The sequence below is a fragment of the Pseudorasbora parva genome, chromosome 22, assembly GCF_024679245.1.
Source record: "Pseudorasbora parva isolate DD20220531a chromosome 22, ASM2467924v1, whole genome shotgun sequence".
In the NCBI taxonomy this organism is placed as follows: domain Eukaryota; kingdom Metazoa; phylum Chordata; class Actinopteri; order Cypriniformes; family Gobionidae; genus Pseudorasbora; species Pseudorasbora parva.
This window is the reverse complement of record NC_090193.1, coordinates 36,899,292-36,921,402: the sequence shown is the minus strand read 5'-3', so window position 1 is coordinate 36,921,402 and position 22,111 is coordinate 36,899,292. Positions and strand designations below refer to the sequence as shown.

At 36.5% G+C, this 22,111-nt stretch overlaps 1 protein-coding gene across 2 annotated transcripts; it reads left to right on the top strand.

Annotated features, from left to right (window-relative positions):
* Positions 1-14,835: 14,835 nt before the first annotated feature.
* On the top strand, positions 14,836-21,818 carry miip (migration and invasion inhibitory protein). Of its 2 annotated transcripts, XM_067431150.1 has the most exons (10): positions 14,836-15,201; positions 15,723-15,913; positions 17,859-17,946; positions 18,046-18,157; positions 18,381-18,457; positions 18,556-18,682; positions 19,392-19,488; positions 20,354-20,473; positions 21,160-21,240; positions 21,494-21,818. In XM_067431150.1, exons 1-10 carry the CDS (start codon positions 14,967-14,969, stop codon positions 21,617-21,619), a joined length of 1,254 nt encoding a protein of 417 aa, XP_067287251.1. In that variant the 5' UTR covers positions 14,836-14,966; the 3' UTR covers positions 21,620-21,818. The 2 variants fall into 2 exon arrangements, with proteins under 2 accessions (XP_067287251.1, XP_067287252.1); XM_067431151.1 differs by lacking the exon at positions 21,160-21,240.
* The last annotated feature ends 293 nt before the right edge of the window (positions 21,819-22,111 follow it).

The following is a 22,111-nucleotide window of genomic DNA, read 5'->3' as shown; positions in this document are numbered from 1 at the left end:
TCGAGAGTAGAGATGCAGAAGTTCATCATCTTTAATGGACGGCTGTAATTAGCAGCTATTCACCCATGTTCCCTATTGTGAGCTAAAGGTTGTTCTCATTCTATTCTGGTCTCTAGCATTTATCCCTCGACTTGTGTTATGATGGGCTAACTGATATGGACAGCTGGGCAGTTCTGCACCAGTGCTGATCGCCGCCACCGGTGGCTCTCGCTTTCTCTAATATCAGCTAATTACAGTGGTTAATCAGGCTGGTAATGAGTATGGGCACCATGCCATTTCAATCTGACACCGGTGGGAGTGAAGCTCACTTCCCTGCCAAGCTGATGTCAGTTCCTGCCAGCTCCCCGACTGCGCTGCGATCTTCAGTCCACCTGGCCCATGAATAATGAGAGGCCAGCGGACATTAACCTGCGTGCTGCTCTTCCAGATTTGGACTACCTCTGTTTAACAGGCGCTGTGAGGTGAAATAAAGACTGCTGATAAATAAGAGCCTTGGGGGTGTTTTTATATTCTGCTTTACCTCATCTCTCCCCAGCAACCTGTAACAAATCCTTCCCTTATCGGGTCAAAATGACCCGAAGCACTAAAATCATACTTTTTTTGGTCTAGAAAGCTTATACAATTTAAATTAATAGGTTACACTTTTATTTTTCTGTGTCCATGCTACACTGTATTTATGCATTTAAGTACTGAGTAATAATAATTACCAAATGTATTATAGAGTAACTTACAATATAGGGTTAGGATTTGGGGTTTTGTTATGGGTTAGTTACACACATGTTACATGTTATGCATCATTTATAGTTATTTCTGCAGTAACTATATGTAATGTTTAACAATGACACTTTAAAATAAAGTTTTAACAAATTATGTTTCATGACTCTTGCCATTACATGGCCTTATAGCTCTAACTACAGCAAATGAGTTGTTCCGCTGGGTCCTAAAGTTTATCTCAGTAATTTTTTGGTAAAGTTTTAGCGTTTTTAGTTTTAATTTTCGAGCATTTGTTAGGTTTTCTATCTTTGCTAAAACATTTTTTGCATTCCAATCATTCATAATTGGGTCAAATTGACCCACAAGGGAAGGATCTGTCATTTTTGTTTTTATTTTTTTGTTACAACCACATAAACTCCTCGAATCCAGTCTATTTGTGTGTGTGTGTATTCAGGGTTCAAGTGCAACATAAATCCTAGGTCTTGGACCACTCCAATGAACACTCAATTTAAATGTAAAAGTTCAGTTATGGTAATGGTTCTGTTTCTGACACACACTATACGTGGTAGACCAATCACAACAGATTAGGTCGTCTGGCCAATCAGAGCAAAGAAGCTTGCGGAAAGGAGGATTTAAGGGTATGTTTACATGACAACTATATTCTTAAAACGAATACGTTTTCCGCATACAGACCACACCGTTATCAAAAAGGTCCCCATTCACAAGGATTCTGCTAGCCTGGATGCCAGCCGAACTTAGCCCCGCCCACAAAATGTTTAGGTCGGGCAGTTCGGTCTGGCCTTGCTCCATAGAGGAGTGATTATCTCTGAACAGAAACTGTTCGGACCAATGAAATCATCAGGGCGGGCTTTAGACGATGACGGACAGATGATCAACAGTAACGTAATCATCACGTCATCAAAGGATATATTGGATTATATTTGTTCAAATCCTAAACGGAGAGCTTGTTTGTATCTGCATTCACCTTCACTATTTCTCTCAGAAATGATGATCATGTTGGGTAAGTACTCCGTGTATCATTAAATTATGTTTTTTTTTTTTTACAACACCAGCAAAGAATTTATTCTAGCGCGCGTGCAGACAGGGTTGCCAAGTTTTTACAACAAAACCCGCCAACTACTAGCCCTAAACAATAGCTTCTCGGGGGGTTCTCCAAGGAAAAAAAGGCGTTTGGGGGGTAAAATGTGTGTTATTTTGTCAAGGTTGCCTGATAATATTCGCACTCATGGGACTATATATCACATAATAGTCACTTCAACACGCGGAAAAAACGCGGACTTGGCAACACAGTGCAGTTGAGCTCTGTCTGTTGATATTTGACAATGCGTCGCTTCGTTGCTCTGATTGGTTGTAGGTCTATCCAATTGATGTCTTTCCTGGTTCGGTTGAAACACCCCATAATCACAGCCCAATGGAGCATCAGACTCATATTCTGACTAGAATTGAGTATGACCACATCAGGCTAGGATTCTGCAAAAATGACTATAAAACTGTATTCTTCTGCCAGGCCAGTAGATGACGATGAAACACTATAGACTGAACATGTAATGCACATGTGCAGGACGTCATCATTTTCATAGATTAGTGTTTTTGTTCTTTACATGGAGAACATTTTTACATCCTTGCTCTTTGAAACAAAGCGGCAACCTCCCCCAGTTTCTCTTGAAGCCAATACGGAAGTGACTAAAACTGCAATTCATTGACTGGCCACTAGAGACAGGCTCCAGAAGTGAGTCAATCATGGACCACAGAGCCGTTAAAAATGCTTCAAAGTATGGCATATATGATCCTGTACAGTATTGAAAAGCGTCAGTATTTCAACATGATTTAACAGTATATTTGAACAATAATCCACAAGATTAAAGGTGTGCATCACAGGGTTTGATAATGTAAGTAATTCCTATCAAATGCTATTGAAGTTAGAAATGTGTATACCAATGTCGTATGTAGCTTTAGAGACGATCCCTAAAATTGCGAATATCGAATGTCCAATGTCAAACCAACTTGATGCCAGTGAAACACTGACTAGGGCTTCGGTTTAAAAACGTTTTTTAAAAGTTTGCGTTTTCAGGCACCCAAAACGGCATTGTTATGTAATTGAATGGGCAAAACGCATAAAAAGTTTTTACATTTTTAGTTGAAAACGGTGTTGTGTGAACATCCCCTCGAGAGACTGAATCGTCTGACGAGTCGTTTGAGAATCATTCAAAAAAATGTGGCGATGTGCAATGTATATTATGAGAAAATGTAAGTGGTTTTTGACCTTTTATACATGTAAACCTGTTGTTAGGAGACTTCGCAAACAAAATGTGGAACCTTAAAAATAGCATAATAGGGGCAATTTAAACTTATTTCCAGGGAAAATTACACATTTAATTGGAAAAACACAATGTGGGGCGGGATTTTATGCATCGATTGATTGGATTGATTGAAAAGTGGGCATTATATAGCAGAATCGTGAATCTGAACACAAGTTTGCTACAATAACTCCTTAAAAGACATAAAACCCATCAAATTATAAATTTTTAAACAATTCAAATCAATGTCACAGTAAAAAAAAAGGTAACACTTTAGAATAATGGTCATTAGTTAACATTAGTTAATTTATTAACTAACATGAACTAACCATGAGCAGTTCATTTGTTACTGTATTTGTTCATCTTTCTTATGTTAGTTAAGGAATATCCAGCTGCTCATGGTTTGTTCATGTTAGTTCACAGTGCATTAACTAATGTTAACAAGATTATAATAATTAGGGATGTCCCGATCACGTGATTTAAGACTCGATCGGAATCGGACGTTACATCCCGATCAGGACTCGGATATAATGTATATTCTGGGGTGAGCTGAGCATGATGACGCATCAATAATATGGGTTGTAACTTGAAAATAATGCTTTATGTATGTTTCTGTAGATGGATACACGTGCTGGCTCCTCGGTGATACATTACAACAGCGCTAATATCACCCGTGTATATTCGCCAGAAGACGCGAATGAGAGCGCGCGCGCTGATCTGTCTCTGTGCATCATCCGAAAGCGCGCACTCGTCTCACAGCGCGCAAATATTGAGTTCTCTTTCAAGACTTGCGCTTAAACGGACCGACTCACACAAGAAGTATGTCAGCATGTCCATCTTGATGAGTATCCAAGCAGACATAGTCTGAATAAGCCTTAAGAGGACTTTATACAGTCGAGAAAGACGACGCAGAGCCTTCCATTAGGTCTTAAAGGGGCAGTAACCTTTACTGCTGTCTGTTTAATGTCAAACAAAAGATAAGGAATCACTCACTGCTCTTGATTAAATAGCTTTTGTAAGGATTATTCTTTAATTTAAACAGTTAAATATGCAGCTATTTTACATTTCATTAGGCTACTTTATTAAATTTCTCTACCTAAAAACTAATGTTAGACCTATAAAAACCTGAAAAGCATTGTTAATTACACTTCAGTCAAATTACACCTCAAATATTTTTTCCCCAAAGTTGATTTATGTCATTGTAGGCAGTTATCATCACAATGATTTCATTTAAAGTGTTTGTTTTTTAAATAAGTTTAGTTTTAGTTAGTTATTTGATGCTATAAAAACGGCTGTGTGATGTCATGATTGAAAGCTGAGATCGACGTCTTCTCTGACTGAAGTTGTCACTGAGGCACTAACAGATTTTTTCAGGATTTTTGGGAGCAGATTATTTAATTTAATTTAATTTCCATAACTGTTTATTTCACACCAACATAATTAATTGTTCTGCATCTATGAGAGTATGGGTGTGCTTTTGATATCGCCGTTGTACTTCCTGCTCTGCGCAACTCCGGTCCCGGACTTTTTTATATTTACTGTAGCACTAAAATCCAAAAGTGAAGAATTTGTTATTTATTACTTGATTGTTCAATCTACCTCACAGAAGTGCTCTGTTTGTTAGAGTTGTTGAATGTTAAAATAAGGTGAATAAAATAAAAAATAAGGAAACTCCTGGTTCGTTTTTTCGCTCTTCTTTATTCTTTTTTTATGTATTATAGAAGTATCAGATCGGGACTCGGTATCGGCAGATACTCAAAATCAAATGACTCGGACTCGAGGGCAAAAAAACCTGATCGGGACATCCCTAATAATAATGCATTAGTAAATGTTGAAATCAACATTAACAAAGATAAATAAAATATTTATAAGTGCAGTTCATTATTAGTTCATGTTAATGTAGTTAACTAATGACCATTATTCTAAAGTGTTACAAAAAACTTTTATATGTAGGCCCATTATTGTAATATTTAACAACAAGACTCATAAAAGAACAAGTATTATTCAGAGAACCAAATATCATTGCAATAAATATTAGTTCATCAGCAGAAACCTCATTTAAATAATGAGCTTTTAGCAAATATCAGCTAAGCTGCTCTTTTAAGATACGAGTTCCGCCTTAACAGCTTAATTAAAAAGCTTTCAAAGCTTGTTTTTCACTGTCTTCCTAATCATTGAGACAGTGAAGTATTTACCTGAGCGAACTCAATCCCCGGTCTTACACAGCATGGCAAATAAATCTCTAATGACTGAATTTGTTCTCGCTGCACTGGTACACAATTAGACACGTTTTGCCAAGAAGAGCCGAGTCCTCAGTCTGCCTCCATGCAGGTGCCCGAGCATTCAAATGAATGCTCGACGCCGTGAAGCCAGTAATAAGTGCAAGCCGACATCTGAGACCAGGAGCATTCATCTTTGCTTCGTGTCACATTAGAGGCCGCAGGTTCACGATTCAGCGAGAACTCGGAGGTAGAAGCACGACTTCACATTAAAGCCTGTATGCAGGAGAGCTTTTATTTCAATAGGAGAGTTCTACATAAGATTAAAGTGCAAAGGCGGAAAAAAAACTCTTTGAAATCTACATTTAATAAGCATGCATCTTGATTCCAGGAAATCAGTGTTGTGCCGCAGCATGTAATGTCAACACTCAGGGAAATGCTCTTTAAATGGCGACAATCAAACTGAATTTTAACATTTTTCAGAGAAACTGTGAGTCGTGTGTGCTTGTAAAACTCATGAGCATCTAGAATATTACGGGTGGTTCATTGCTATGTGGTTGCTAGGGTGTTGTGGAGGGTTGCTAGGTGATTATGTATGATGGTTTCACTTTAACTTCAAGGAGTTTTCTTGAATTTGTAGTGTCCACCAGATGAAAAAAAAAGTATCATTGCTTAGAAAAGGAAACGTACGGCTCTTGTCATGACTTGAGATATCATTCATGTGGCACAAATGATGCATGGCGAGTTATGCAAGTTTAATAGGTTAGTGAGTCGATCATACTAGCACACAACTTGTCTGAATGAATGTTATATCAAACCGTTTGCCTGTAATTTTGCACATTATGGTATTTTAACTCAACAAACCTTGAGTTTGTGTGTGCATGCGTGTGTGCGTGCGTGCGTGTGTGTGTGTGTGTGTGTGTGTGTGTATGTGTGTGTGTCCTTGTTTATATTACATTGTGGGGACCAAATGTCCCCATAAGGATAGTAAAACCTGAGATTACCTATATTGTGTGGACCAGCCAGCGGTCCCCACTTTTCAAAAGGCTTATAAATCATACAGGATGAGTTTTCTAGAGAAAGTAACAATGCAGAATGTTTCCTGTGATGGGTAGGTTTAGGGGCAGGGGCAGTGTAGGGGGATAGAAAATACGGTTTGTACAGTATGAAATCCATTACATCTATGGAAAGTCCCCATAAAACATGGAAACATGCGTGTGTGTGTGCGTGTGTGAGTTCTTTCTTCTGTTGAACACAAACTATGATATTTTAAAGAATTTTGGTAACCAGACAGTTGACCATTGCCTTCCAGTTGACTTCCATAGTAGGAATAAAATTTTCATTTTTGGGTGAAATATCCCTTTAAGAAAATGTAATGGCCATAAATATTTTTTACCAGCTATGAAACATAAATAAATCCTAATTAAAGTTCCAAAAGTTATTCAGTCCAGAGCAGTGAATATTTTTTCTTCTGTCTTTTGTTGTTTGATTAATATAAAAAAAAAAAAAAGAATATTATTATTATTATTACAATACAATGCAGGCTGCTGTCCATTTAAAGGTCCTGTTCTTCGCAATTCCATCTTTCAAACTTTAGTTAGTGTGTAATATTGCTGTTGGATCATAAATAATATCTGTAAAATTATAAAGCTCAAAGTTCAATGTCAAGCGAGATATTTTATTTAACAGAAGTTCCCTTTCAGAGCCTACAGCGAACGGCCGGTTTGGACTACAGCAGGAAGTGCAGGGATGTAATGACGTCACTAGAACCGTTTGTTGACTAAAGCTCCGCCCACAAGAACACGCAAAATAGGGGGCGTGGTCTTGTTGCTCTCCCACGTGGAGAAGAGCGCGCATTCAGCGCTTGCATCTCCCCGTTATGGTAAGAGGCAGGACCTTTCCGGGCAAAGTGCGCTAAGCTGCTGTCCAATCACAACACGGGAAGCGCTGGCCCAATCAGAACTCGTTACGTGTTTCTGAAGGAGGGACTTCATAGAACAAGGAAATCATCAGGCCGTTTTTAGGACAGAGGAAACAGCGCTGTACAGATAAGTCAATTGTGTGAAAAATACTGTTTTTTTACACGCGAAACATGAACTCATGTTATATTGCACGCTGTAAACATAATCAAAGCTTCGAAAACACGCGAAAAATGGGACCTTTAAGACATAATGCACGCATCCAATACATTGAGGATATTTGTTTGAATATGTCTGTTCAAGAAGATATGAAAGAGAATTCAATTCAGTATTCGCATGCTGTCTGCGATGCAGATTTCTGGCCGTTCACTTCAGATGTTTGCTTACAGAAAACCCCACACAGTGCACAAGTTATTGAGTTTTCACGTCTTCTTGCACTTAAACTTTCATGGCGATGTAACACTGGCCCATCAATTGTCCCGAGCGTTGATCACGTTTGTTCATGTTCATGTTCATGTTCTTACAATATTGCATTGTTAGGAGAGTACCTAATACAGCTAAGTGCAAATTGCCCACCTTGTTGGCAAAGGCTATTAACACTGACTCCACCCACTGACGTCTATTGGGCCAGACAAAACTACGGAAGATGCTGGGTTTTTAACAGTAGCAATAGTGTAGGGTTATGGTGCATGGCAAAAAGATGACGCAAATCGAGTTAGAATCCACCTTTGCCGAATCGCTCTACTCCCTCAAATATCAGATTGAAAAGATATTTATTTTAAATAAAAATTAAGAAAATATTCAAAAAGTGTTAATTAGATGTCTAATGTGTTTTTAATAATAACATTTTTAATAATAGTGTTTATTGGTTAGGGTAATGCTAATGCTATTTAAACTCACTATTTGTAAATAATGTAAATGGCATCTATCACTAAGAAAATATGCTCTTAAAGGGATAGTTCACTTTGAAATGCGTTGTACACCACAGGAAACACCAACGAGTTAAAATACTCAACAGATGTTTACTTCATCCCAATTACAAGCTATATAAACAGCATATATCGTTAATATTTTCTCTTTACCTTTGTTAGATCACATTTAAGAATTGCAACCTCGTGTGGGAACGGAAGGGGTAGAAACAAAACTCACTCTTGTAGCTACTCTCTCACTTACACACAATCTCTCTCTCTCTCACACACACACACACTCATGCGCACACATACACATACACACAACCATAACACACACACACACACACACACGCACGCAACCCCCCCACCACACACACACACACACACACATGCATGCACACTTGGATATGCGGTGTATGGTTACTCTCCATAGGCATACTGGTTTTTCTAATGTGCAAACTGTATAATCTATCCCCCTACTAACCATACCCATAAAACTGCCCATCACAGAAAACATTTGACACTTTTTGAATTTCAAAAACAACCATTTAGTATGTTTTAGTGTGAGGACACAGATGTCGTCATATACCATGTTTACGTTGTAATATCCATGTCATTACACATATTTGTGTCCTCATAAACCATATACATGAACACACACAGACTAGCCGCAGGCCCTGACAGGAGGAGGACAGAGTAAAGGTACACAGGACCTACAATTCCCACACTTTTATTAGCCCCGGGTCCAGTGGACCCGAACATCCTGTGTGTAATATAAATGTGTAGGGGGGGTGTACAGTGTGTGGTCATCGAAAATATGTTCTGATATATATTCCTCACAGAAAATGAGCCAAGGCCAATGAGTCTCAGTTTGAAAAAATAATTATTCTTTCGATAAAAAATGAAAACGGGTCCAACAGACCCGAACACCATACAAGGGTTAATGTGGACTTCTCTGTGTATGCTCTTTGAGGTGGTGACCATAGACCTGCATTATGTGAGGCACAGACAAGAACGGTTTGACCTAAAATTATCAAAATTGAAACTACTGGGGAAACAAATACTCCTACATCTCGGATGCCCACGAGGTAAGCTAAAACATATCAAAATTTAACTTCAAAGTGAACTATCCCTTTAAATAAAAATGAATACATGTAGGCTACTGATAAATATACATTGGCAAACAAATTAGCAATAAAACAGAAAGAAACCATAAACTGGATTTACAAAAATTGTTATGAAAAGGTGCAAAATTTCACACAGCAAATCTTGAGTTTGCTTGCACTTAAACGTATTGACATATTACACTATATAGGCTACTACATGAATTGCTTCAAATTTATGTTCAAATGAGCCAGTTTCACATAACCAAATGCATGTCTATATTAGCTGAATATATGCACAAAATTGTCAAATTAACATAAATCAATGCGACTTACTATGATGGCTTGAGTTAAAGAAAAGGGATTGCATGCTGGAGGTGAACAACACGAATGCTGAAGACGTCCATCTTTTGTGCAAGCAGCTCTTGGCAGATTCATGAGCCTTGGTCATGGTGTGGTGACCTGCCCTCCATCACACACTCTTTCCAATCCTGATTGACTGCTGTGTTCCCTTCAGGAGATTTACAGCTCGAATTTAACCCATCAGACAAGGTGCAAAAGGAGACGGCGAGAGGCCATCAGTCACCGTACACCCTAATCACTGTTCGGACAATAAGCTCATGAATAACCTAATCCTACATCTAATTCTATTGGTTAAACTCTGTAAGCTAAGAGGTCAAAATACCGTGAAGAACAAGAATCAAATCAAATGGACCTTTACTTTCCTTAATATTCTTGGTCAGGTTGTAAATATTTTTAGTAGACCTAGTGCAAATAATTTAAGTGAAAAATTGTTGTGTTTTTTTTTTTGGCTGACATCAAACCCTCTTATTTTTCAGCCCGTTCAACCACCTGTTATATAAAAACAATCAAAATAAACGAATTAATTCATTATTACGTTTACTGCTGTCGCTTATAGAACATTTTAGGGATTCATTTTATGGGTTTAGTTTTGATTTTTAATTTACTTTAATTTTAATTCAATTTTATGAATTAAACAGCATAGCCTACTTTATCCGTGGAATTTTTTTATAGCTTGTTAAACGTGAAATTATTACTAATGCTGTCAAAATTAGCACATTAAGGCAAGTGATAAATTTAAGTTTAACGTGTTAAAAATATTTCTATACATATTTAAATATTCCAAAATATTTCAGCATCCTGGCAGCGGCAGATCTTATTCATGCAAATGTCCTGACACACACACACACACACACACACACACACACAGAGACGGTGCTCAAAAAGAGCAAGTTCTCTTTTGTGCTTGAACAAATTGCACACACAGCCATGCCAAAATGCCCATTTTGTCGAGTATCCCCATAAGAGCAGTCTTAAATTAGTTAAATAACACCTTAAATTACCTTAAAGAGTTGTGAGAAAACGAGATGTGCGTAACAGATCTTAAAGGGGCAGTAGCCTAATAAACCATACTGTGTCTGTCACTACAGTTATTTAAAGAATAAAGGTAACAGAAAAAAAGTTTCAATAAGGATTAATTTCATCTTTAATTGATTATTTATGCAGTGCAGACTGTTTGATAACTTTATTCAATTTATTTGCCTGTTAGAAAGGTAGGAAGGCCACAAGTAAATAACAAAAAAAGCCTAATACATTTTTTAAATGAAATTGATAGCTTTCAATATTGTAATGTTGAATATCTATAATATTTCTTTTAAATCAATTTCATAGAGACATCAGTACCAGTATTAATATCAGTAATACTGGCCTCCACTCATAATATTATATATATATATATATATATATATATATATATATATATATATATATATATATATATATATATATATATATATATATATATATATATATATACTTGCTTTAAGTTGGGAGAGTTACTGTGAAATTATTAATTATAAAAATATTAAGAACTATGTTTTTAATTACGATTAATTACATAATAAGTGTGAAATAATTAAAAAAAAATTATTGACTGACATCACTTAGCAATCATTTAAAGGTGCAGTGTGTAGTGTGAGTTTGAGCAGCATCTAGAGGTGAGGTTGTCAACCAGCCACTGCTCACCCCTCCCTATCGAAGCACATTGAGAAGCTACGGTGGCTGACACAGGACAAAGATGTCGTCTGAGACAGCAGAGAGTGACTAGCGCTCTGTAGAGAAGTTTGTCCGTTAAGGGCCGTATGTATAATATGCCATAAAGTGCGTATCATATCCACGCGAAAAACAGCGTGGCATAGACACGCCAAAATGAGTTTTGGCGTGTATGCCACGACATTGCACACTCTATTTCACGCATTTTCTGAATACAGTTATGCATATTAAATTGCATTTCTGGAAATAGATCCTCATAAATATTACACACTGCACCTTTAAGACATTTCTCCTAATATAAAACCTTTATGGCATAAATGGTTCGTTAAATCAAGAATCATAGGGTTCTATATATAACTTTTTGTTGCACAGAAAATTCCTCTCAGAAGTTATAGTGACTCTGATTCTCCCAGTACAACAAAGTGCTTTGCTCAAGGTCTCAGGGTCTAAACCCTCAACACTCGGGTTATTAGCCAAGATCTTTAACCACTAAGCTGCACTTCCCAAAAGTGCCTTGCAGTTGCACTTTTAATCACATGCACAACAAAATAATTATGCTGTACTTCAGGCGTCCGCTAACCTGTTATTACTGCCCATGTTTCCAAGGCAATGCGAGGAAGTGCATGAATTCCCTTGTGTAGAGGTTGACCCCTCTTCAGAAAATGCACATTGTGGGTATTTTTTTAGAATCATTACAGCCACTTTATTGTTGTTTTATACTGCAGTGAAATGATTTTGATAATGCCAAAACAGCGGTTCAGAAAGTGAACCGTTAGACCTTGTTGCCCTGTTCTGTTCTTGGTATATTCAACAGCACTTGGCTCGAGTCTTTTCATCTACCCGACTAATCCGTCTTATCTTAATAACATCCACCCTCTATCTGACACATTGCAGAAACAATCGACCCAAAAGTGCTCTTTTATCAGAGCATTCACAGCCTGTTCAATATCAGGATACCTGTTCTATACAGCAACCGCCTCTGCTGATCTTATCGGATTGACTCACTTTTCACTATGACAAGTCCACATTTTCATAATCTTATTCTGATAAAATGCCTTTAAATTCACACACATATATATATATATATATATATATATATATATATATATATATATATATATATATATATATATATATATATATATATATGTGTGTATATATATATATATATATATATATATATATATATATATATATATATATATATATATATATATATATATATATATATATATATATAAGCATGCACTATACAACATAAATAAATAAATAAATAAATAAATTGAAAAATAAATAAATGTGGAAAAATACAATTATACATAAATAAGGAAATAAACGTATAAATATACAAAGAAAGGTAAATAAATAAATGAGTATTTATACTGTATACAAAGAAATGTAGAAATAAATAAATGTGAAAATAAATAAATGCAGACATAATAATAATAATAATGTTTAATTTATATAGCACCTTTCCCAGGCTCAAGGACACTTTACAAGCAGCAACATAAATAACATAAATACATACGTACAAAAATAAATGTGAGAATAAATAAATGCAGACATAAATACATATTTACACAAATAAATGTGAAAATAAATAAATGAAATAAATAAATAAATGTTAAAAAATACAATTATACATAATTTACATTTACATGAATGCATTTAGCAGACGCTTTTGTCCAAAGTGCATCACAACTGAGGAGTACAGGAAACTTAATAAACACAATAATAAACTTAATATTAAAACACACACACACACACACACACACATATATATATATATATATATATATATATATATATATATATATATATATATATATATATATATATATATATATATATATATATATATATATATATATATATATATATATATATATATATATATATATATATATATATATATATATATTATACTTTGTATATTTAGTTATCCATTTTATGTATTTATTTATTATTTTGGCAGCTTTGGAATTCCACAGATTTCAGCCTGTCATGCACACACGATATAGGCCTACAGAAATCCATGACATTTACTTCCTTGTTGTCTAATTTGCCAAATACTGCCCTCTGTTGGAATATCTCAAATACACATGCAAATAACGTGAATCTAATTAGTTTAACTGATGTTTTCTTAGGCCCAAAATGCTCTGTTCGTCACTGCATGCAACCTATTTTGTACTATCCCTTTATTTCCATCCACATGTTTGTTTTTCTTCCTGTAGCCGTGATGAATGATCCCTCATTAATGAGCTATGAAGTATTCAAGCAGCATGCATTCAATGTCCACAGCACAAACTGTGAAGAGAGGAATTATAGGGATGGTTAGAGGTGAGCTGACTCCATGACCAGCACAGTTTAGAGTTAATGGGATGCAACACAACAGTGCAGTGGTCAGTCTAATGACATTGCACTTGCCTGGACACATTAGATACGTGCTCTGAATATGGAGAGCTAATGCGCCTACACTGCAGTCCATATCATTACTGCCCTCACTCGCTGTCACACGCTGTGCTTTGATTACGGCCATTATATCTGAACAGCACGAAGAGCGAAGCTGAACACTTAAGAACAAAACACAAGACCGATGAACTAATGTACAAATAAATATGAAGTAATATATGAGAGATTTTAACCTTACTGGGCAAAAATTTGTGTATTGCCAATGTTGTGGTGTGTAGACTCAAAAAAAAAAAAAAAATTCATAGCGGCGTATAAAATACATTTGTATTTGAATTCATCTTAATATAACACCATGTACTGTCTAATGTTGAAATTTCCCCCCAACATGCATTGCTTTGGTTTTTGAAAACAGATAGTAGTTAAAAAATAATTGAATATGTATATACTTTTGTATTTCTTCTCTGTTTTCTTTCTGTGGCACTTACAAAATAACATGAGCAGGAAATAATGTTACACATTTTGTTGTTACATTTTAATATATTTTTTAGACAGATATAGACGGATGGGTAAATGGACAGACGGACAGATGGATGGACGCATGGATGGATGGATGGATGGATGGATGGACAAATGGATGGATGGATGGATGGATGGATGGATGGATGGATGGATGGATGGATGGACGGACGGACGCATGGATGGTTGGACAGACGGATAGACAGATGGATGGACAGACAGATGGAGAGATAAACAGATGGATGGATGGATGGATGGATAGACTGGTGGATGGATAGACAGACAGACAGACAGATGGATAAATGGATATACATACAGACAGACGGATAGATGATGGACAGACGGATGGATGGATAAATGGATGGATGGATGTACGAATAGATAGACAGACAGACAGACGGACAGATGGACAGATAGATAGATAGATAGATAGATAGATAGATAGATAGATAGATAGATAGATAGATAGATAGATAGATAGATAGATATGCTTGTCCCTTTAAATAAGCCCAGTGGTCACACAGATGCATTGTGGGATATGTCCGGAGCCAATCACTGTTGTTCACCATTTACTGTTTGAGTTTGACCGTTTTATGGTTTTACGTTTGTTGTCGCGGAAGTTTGGAATCTCTTCTTTTATGTAAGCATATTTCACACAACATGTTAAAATAAACTAACATTGAGCTACCAATGACTTACAGTACCCGATGTTGTGTGTTTAATTTGTTCCACGTCTGATTCGCGTCCTGGTTTTTTTTTAACTCGTTGCTATGGAGACGGAATGGCCGCGGTCGAGCAAATCGACTCTTTGCGAAAGCGGAACAAAGATTTACTGAGAAAACTCAAGAAACAAACTGAAAAACTGCACCAGTTGACTCTCTCATGGCCGAAAGATGAGTATGAAGCGTTTACCGCCGGGAGCCTCCCGCCTCGATCGCCTTTAACGGAGATTAACGGAGCGCGTGCGACGCGAGCTTTACCTTCACCAATAGCAGAGCAAACCATCAAAACATCCGGTCAGAATACTAAACTTATCAAGTTGAACAATGAGGTCTTTAAGTGTTCAACACACGGCGAGGTGTTGTTTACAATTTATGGGCTCAGTTTAAAGTGTGCATCTGTCAATATTATATAAATTTAAATAATTTGGCAATATTTTCAATTTACCATGAACGTTAGTCTTTACATATATCATGTTCATGTCTTTTAAATATTGTATTGTTTATTTATTATATATATCCTGATCCTAACTATTGTTTTTGATGTTTTAAAGTCTCCTATGCTCATCAAGCCTGCATTTATTAGATCAAAAGTACAGACGAAAACTATAATTTTGTGAAAATTATTGCAATTTGGTTTGATGGTTTTCTATTTTAATATACTTTAATATATAATTTATTTCTGCGATGCAAAGCTGAATTTTTAGCATCATTACTTCAGTCAGAAATCATTGTAATATGCTGATTTATTGTGTTTGTGTGTGTGTGTGTGTGTGTGTGTGTGTGTTACTGCTGATAAAATGTCTTTGTATCTTTAGATAAACAACTTTCTGACCATTGTGAAGACAACGCACCGGACCAACATAAACCCAAACACAAGCAAAGTTCAGAAGTGACCACATACAGCACACTTCTGCAGGACACGGACAACAGTCGCTGGAAGGGAAAGAGTAGATCTGTGAGACTGATGCTGCCCAAATCTGCACCTCCCACAGCGGATAGTCAACAGGTTTGTGTCGACAACATTGATACTGCTGGGCTACACAATATGGCAAGGGTGTAGGTTTGATTTTTGCCCACAATTTTGTTATCATCATCTTATAAATATGGTAGGTAAGCCAACTGACTCATAACTAATAACATAATTTTGATTGTTACCCAACAACATTAACTATAGTTTTGTGTACTTAACAATATATCTAAACAGTTAAAGTCCCACTGAAGTGCCTTGAAACGCTCAACATTATTCAGTGTGTTGACATAATTTCCACTCAAACAGGAAGACAGGGCAGGACATATTAAGTAGCTCCTCCCATTTTTTAAATAGTTAATAGCGTTTAGTTTATATCACAGCTCGGCCAGAGCCGTTGAGCTCGGTAAAGCCACATTTCCTCCTAATCTGTAACCGTTTCCCCTCCTAATCTCCTCCGTATAGCTTTAAAATACAGCATTCTGTCCAGATCGCAAACAGGTCCGATACGTTTTGTGGCCTGCGCGACTCGATCACATGATCGGCTCTGTGCTATCAGCAGTTCAAGTGACACTGACGTGAAACCAGACTTCATTCCCCACAAAGGAAAGCATATTTACACTGTCCCCCTATAGAGTGCACTATGTGCCATTCACCATGTAGAAAATAGTAATGTGTGAAGCCATTTCAGCCGCAGCTTCAGCGTCTATTTATAATGTAGAGGGCGGGGCTTCAGATTCCAGAGGGCTTTTGATTGGACAGAAAATCTGATGAGACGCTGAAATGCTGAGTAATGTTACCCAAATCATTGATCCATATTGGCAGAAGTGTGTCATACAAAAAATGTAGATAAAGGTACTGACAATAATAAGAATAAGTTTATCAGAACTTTAACTGCACATTTTCTCTGTCCAAAGTGCAGTTTGCGGTTGTCAACATCTCTCATCAGCATCAGAGTACATATACATTATTTATATTGAGCACTTACTAAAAATTACATTACATTTTTTGGGTCAGAGTGATCTTGTACATTTGCTGTTTTAATAGCACAAATGATCTGAATTACTGTTGCTGAACACAGCTTTCTCACACATGTGATAAACCGCATGCTCTTATTTCAGTGGTGTTTTTTTTTTTTTTTTTACTTCTGCTTATATTTCAGAGAGCAGTTTGCTTTGTACATTCAAAACTATATTAAAGGGATAGTTCACCAAAAGATGAAAGCGCTGTCATCATTTACTCACCCTCATGTTGTTCCAAACCTGTATGAGTTTCTTTCTTCTGTTGAACACAAAAGTAGACATTTTGAAGAATCTTGGTAACCAGACAGTGGACAGTAGCCATTCACTTCCATAGCAGGAAAAAAATACCATGCAAGTGTTATTGAGGTAAAAATCCTCCATAGGATCTAGAAAAAAACCTGATCATTATTAAACAAGAGAATCTTAAAATAAATGAACAAAAACATTCTCTATAATGAGGTCTCCTTAACATTAAGTCGCACACACCTAAAGCAGATACTGTAAGTGAAATGATCACAGATAATAGCTTTGATGTACTCTGTCTGACTGAATCCTGGCTTAAACCTAATGATTATTTCAGTCTAAATGAGTGTACTCCACCAGGCTACTGTTATACGCACAAGCCCCATCTGACTGGTCGTGGTGGGTGTTGCAACTATCTAAAGAGAGATTATTACTATTACTGGCTGGATATTGGCAGGGACATGTCTCCTGACTTAATTCTACACCCTTTAAACGTGGTCAGCTGATGAAGCCCAGGACATGCTAGATGGCGCCAGGTAACCAGCCTACAGCAGAGAGGAAAAAACGCTGTACGTAATCTAATCTGGTGGTTTTATGATTTCTAGTGAAAAAGCACCTAGAAAGAAAAGAAATCCCCACCTGCGACAGCTTGGAGTGTTTTCATTTCAAGAGTAACATATGTGTATTTTCTCTTTCCTTTCCTTTTTTTGGGACCGTAGCGAGAGAATGTCAGCGCAACGACCGCTGGGCTGGATACTGTATCTGAGAGACACATACAGCCTTTACTGGGCTATGATTGGATAGCAGGTAAGTTATTTGAATAACGTATTAATAATTGGTTTCAGTTTTCCGTGCAGGTGCTGTATGGAAACCAGTGAAAGTAATAACCGTTTCACTTGTTTGCAGGCCTGCTGGACGCTGAGAGCTCTCTTGTCGATCGCTCTGAGCAGTTCTTCAGCGAGCTCCGCAGCTTCCGTCAGGTCAACCGTGATGAGTGTGTCCACAACTTGCTATCAGGGTCTGTCTCTCTCTATGAAACTTTAGATTCGGTCATCTGTTAGACAATGAAACCTAACAGTGATTTATTGTATAATCCAAAGAAAGTTAGAAGTCTAGAACCCCCTTAACAATGGTTAAAAATGACTGTAGCACAGGCGTTTGTTTCATAATTCTGAGACATCACAAGTCCTCCATGTCAAAAAAGATGTTTTGATCATGTAAATGCATTTTTTTTTCTTCAGACTTCCATCTGTTGCTGATCTTGCATCTTCCACACTTGATGGGGAGGAGCCGCAGCCGCCTGCAGATACGCATCAGTGTAAGAAATTGGCTGATTTTGTTTGCATAACATCACTTTGGGACGTCATGAAGGTACCAGAAAATTGATATTTCCATTTGGCCTTCGGTCCATCACAGGCACGTTCTGCTACAGAATAAACAGTCGACTGTTTGCGGCTCCGCTGGATGATCAGGCCGCCTGTCCAGTGTGCAAGATGCCCAAATCTGAACACCCTCATACTGAAACAGAGCCTGCTTTAATCAGGTGAACACAGCAAAGTTCTTGTTATGCAGAAAAAAATTACACACATAAACTTATTCATACACTGTCGTTAAACAGTTTGGGGTCAGTAGCAAGGATGCTGATCAAAAGTGACAGTAAAGACGCTCATAATGTTACAAAAGATTTCAACAACAGATAAATGCTGTCCTTTTGAACTTACAAGTCATCAAATAATCCGGTTTCCACAAAAATGTGACAACAGAACTGTTTTCAACATTGATAATCATCAGAAACATTTCTTGAGCAGCAAAATCATCATATTAGAATGATTTCTGATGGTTCATGTGACACTGAAGACTGGAGTAATTATGCTTTGCATCACAGAAATAAATTAGATTTTTTTTAAAAATCAAATTGCTGATAATATTTCGCAATATCATTGTTTTTTCGATCACATAAATGCAACCGTAGTGATATAAGAGACTTCTTTCAAATGGATAAATGCATCTTCTTTCCAAACCAAATGTTTACTTTAGTGATTAAAATTTGAATGTTTTTTTTTCCTTTTTTCAAATTATTGAATCTGAATTCAAGACAAAGACAAAGACCCCCCCCCATTAAAAAACACACACAAAAAAAGATGATAGACATAATTTAATGTGCAGTTGAATATAAAAGTTGAATATATGAATATTCATATTACTCTGTGAATGAGTATCAGTGTCTGACTGTCTCTCTGCGTTTGTTTCAGGGTCAGTATTCCTCGCTCAACTCTGCTGCCAGCACACCAATACAAAGCCCATCGCCGCTGCAGTTTTGATTCCTCTGACAGTCTGAGTTTGCCCTCGGTGAGTTTTATTTTGGGAAATCGGCATTAACTGATTGGGAAATAGTATTAAAAGTTAAAAGAACTGTTTTCTATATTGTAAAATGTAATTTATTTTTGTGATCAAAGCTGAATTTTCAGCATCATTACTCCAGTCTTTAGTAACATGGTCCTTTAGAAATCATTCTAATATGACGATTTGCTGCTCAAGAAACCTTTTTTGATTTTTATTATCAATGTAGGAAACAGTTGTGCTGTGTCATATTTATTTGGAAATGGTAATATATTTTTCAGGATTCTTTGAATAGAAAGTTCAATAAATAGTATAGCATGTTACATTTATTTATTATATTTATTAAAGCATATATATAAAATAAATCTTTTGAAAAATGTTATGCAGCAAAAACTTGTTTTCAACATTGATAATAATAGTAATCAGAAATGTTTCTTGAGCATCAAATCAGCATATTAAAATGATTCCTGAAGGATCATGTGACTAAAGACTGGAGTAATAATGATGCTGAAAATTTACAGGAATAAATTACATTTGTCAATGTATTAAAATAGCTAACGATTTTAAACTGTAATTATATTTTTTACAATATTTCTGTTTTTATTGTATTTTTGTTTAAATAAATTCAGCCTTGGTGAGCAGAAGAGACTTCTTTCAAAAACATAAAATGTGTAATTTTTCCAAACTTTCGCCAGTTAGATACCGACCAAAGCTATTTTATGGTTGATATTTGGTTGATATAATGTACCCTTCAGCTTTGGTAATGGATAATTCATATTTTTTTAGTGTTTGATCATTTTTGTATCCCAATGACTAAATCGTGATGATGATTATGAATATCTGAAATTTATTCTCTTGCACATGAATTTTACAGCACTGTTTGTCCGGCTGGTCCAATCCCACCCTTAACTCTGGCTCTCAGATGAACAGTCTGGATCTTCGGGACTCAATGGCAAAACCAGCGGCCACGAGAGACTGGTTTGACAATAAACTGGTGAGACATTATAGGGGAGGAGCGCAGTCCAGATGTTGAACTGTTAAGCAACCATTGTGACCACATATTTATAGTAGTGAAATTGTTAATTGTGTTGATAATATATCTTCCTTTTAATGTCTGTTTCATAATGCAGTGGCTTTAAAGGGGACCTATTATGCCCTTTTTCACAAGATGTAGTATAATCTAGTACAAGATGTAGTATACTGTGTCTGTTAAGTTTCAGCCTAAAATACCCCACAGATCATTTATTATAGCTTATAAAATTTGCACTTTTGGGTGTGTGCATGCCTTTTTGTGTGTGTGTCCCTTTAAATGCAAATTATCTGCTGCTCCGGGCCCCCTTTCCAGAAGAGGGCGGAGCTTCAAGAGCTTGCGCTTCATATACTCTGACGCAGTCAAAATGTCTGTAGCGTCTGTAAAAAATGTTTTACACATTTCTTTTGCACATTTCTTTCAAAAATTAAATTCAGCTACGGTGTCCTCAGTGGCTCAGATACAGAGAGTCTATGGAGACTCATGTTATTTACACACCGTCGACACGCATCTGTGTTCAAACACCTTATTAATGTGAATTTTGCATAATAGGTCCCCTGTAATGGCTACAACTGTTTTTTATCAATCTGCAATTTTCATGTTTCAGGCATTATGCAAATCAGATAATCTATAAAAGGTTTACTTTACAGTCAGTCAACAAAGAGAAAAGCAAATGCCATTTCCTGGGAAACCCTGAAAGAAAGAAAAAACCCATCTCATCTTATTTAGAAGTCAGTTTTTCTTTGAATGTCCAGTGACTAAAATGTTTGTGCAAAAACGTGTGGTCACATTTGTTTTGCAAATACATCGGAAATTTAGTATGTCAAATCTGTAATGTTTGTTTTCTTACAAACTTTTAATATCACATCCTCGTACACATACTAGTGTAAAACGAACTGGAAGCAAGTTATTTGTAGATTAAGAATATATAAGGATAATTTGTGTCAGCTTAATATTTTTGACAACTTTTAATCATTTTTTTAGGATTCATCCCCGCCCAACGCATCAAGACACTGGCTTCAAAATGTGTCTCGTTTGCCACGGTATACCTTTCAGCATTTAGACACAAAGAGGCCAGAACCCCACAGCCGCTCTTACACACTTCACTGACATCCCTGCCGAAGGGATGGAGCAACCCATGGATGTGTCTGCGTCCAGTGGATTTGCTGAGATGAGTGCTTGTGTAAAAGTTGATTTTTTTGTATGTGTAATAATGAACAAACTTGAATAATTTGTGTGAATCACTTCTAACATGGTGATGAAGTTTGCTTGCTTTGTTATACATTTCAAATAAAGAAATGAACTGGAACGTGTCAGTAAGTTCTGTTTTTACCTGTAGCTTAAAGCATGGGTTTCACTTTGTGTAAGCAAGACTGGTGGGGCTCGGAATAAGTTGGCATGTAGTCGCAAAGTTACTTATATTCAACAGAGTGTTCAAAGAAGACCTTAAAAATAAAGTGGTACCAAAGCATCATCTGGCGACGCTTTTTAATGTTCTCTGAACAGTAAAACTTCAACTTAAGTCCTTTATGTGCTCTTGTAAGCTATAAATAATGTTGTAAATACTTGCAAATGTGTTATGGTCAGTTATGCACATATGTT

What these genes read in the sequence shown, in the direction of transcription:
- miip (XM_067431150.1), top strand. Translation starts at nt 14,967, where the DNA reads ATGGCCGCGGTCGAGCAAATCGACTCTTTGCGAAAGCGGAACAAAGAT. An exon ending in ACAGTCTGAGTTTGCCCTCG is followed by an intron (nt 19,489 to 20,353) that starts GTGAGTTTTATT and finishes TGAATTTTACAG; the next exon opens with CACTGTTTGTCCGGCTGGTC. An exon ending in ACTGGTTTGACAATAAACTG is followed by an intron (nt 20,474 to 21,159) that starts GTGAGACATTAT and finishes TTTACTTTACAG; the next exon opens with TCAGTCAACAAAGAGAAAAG.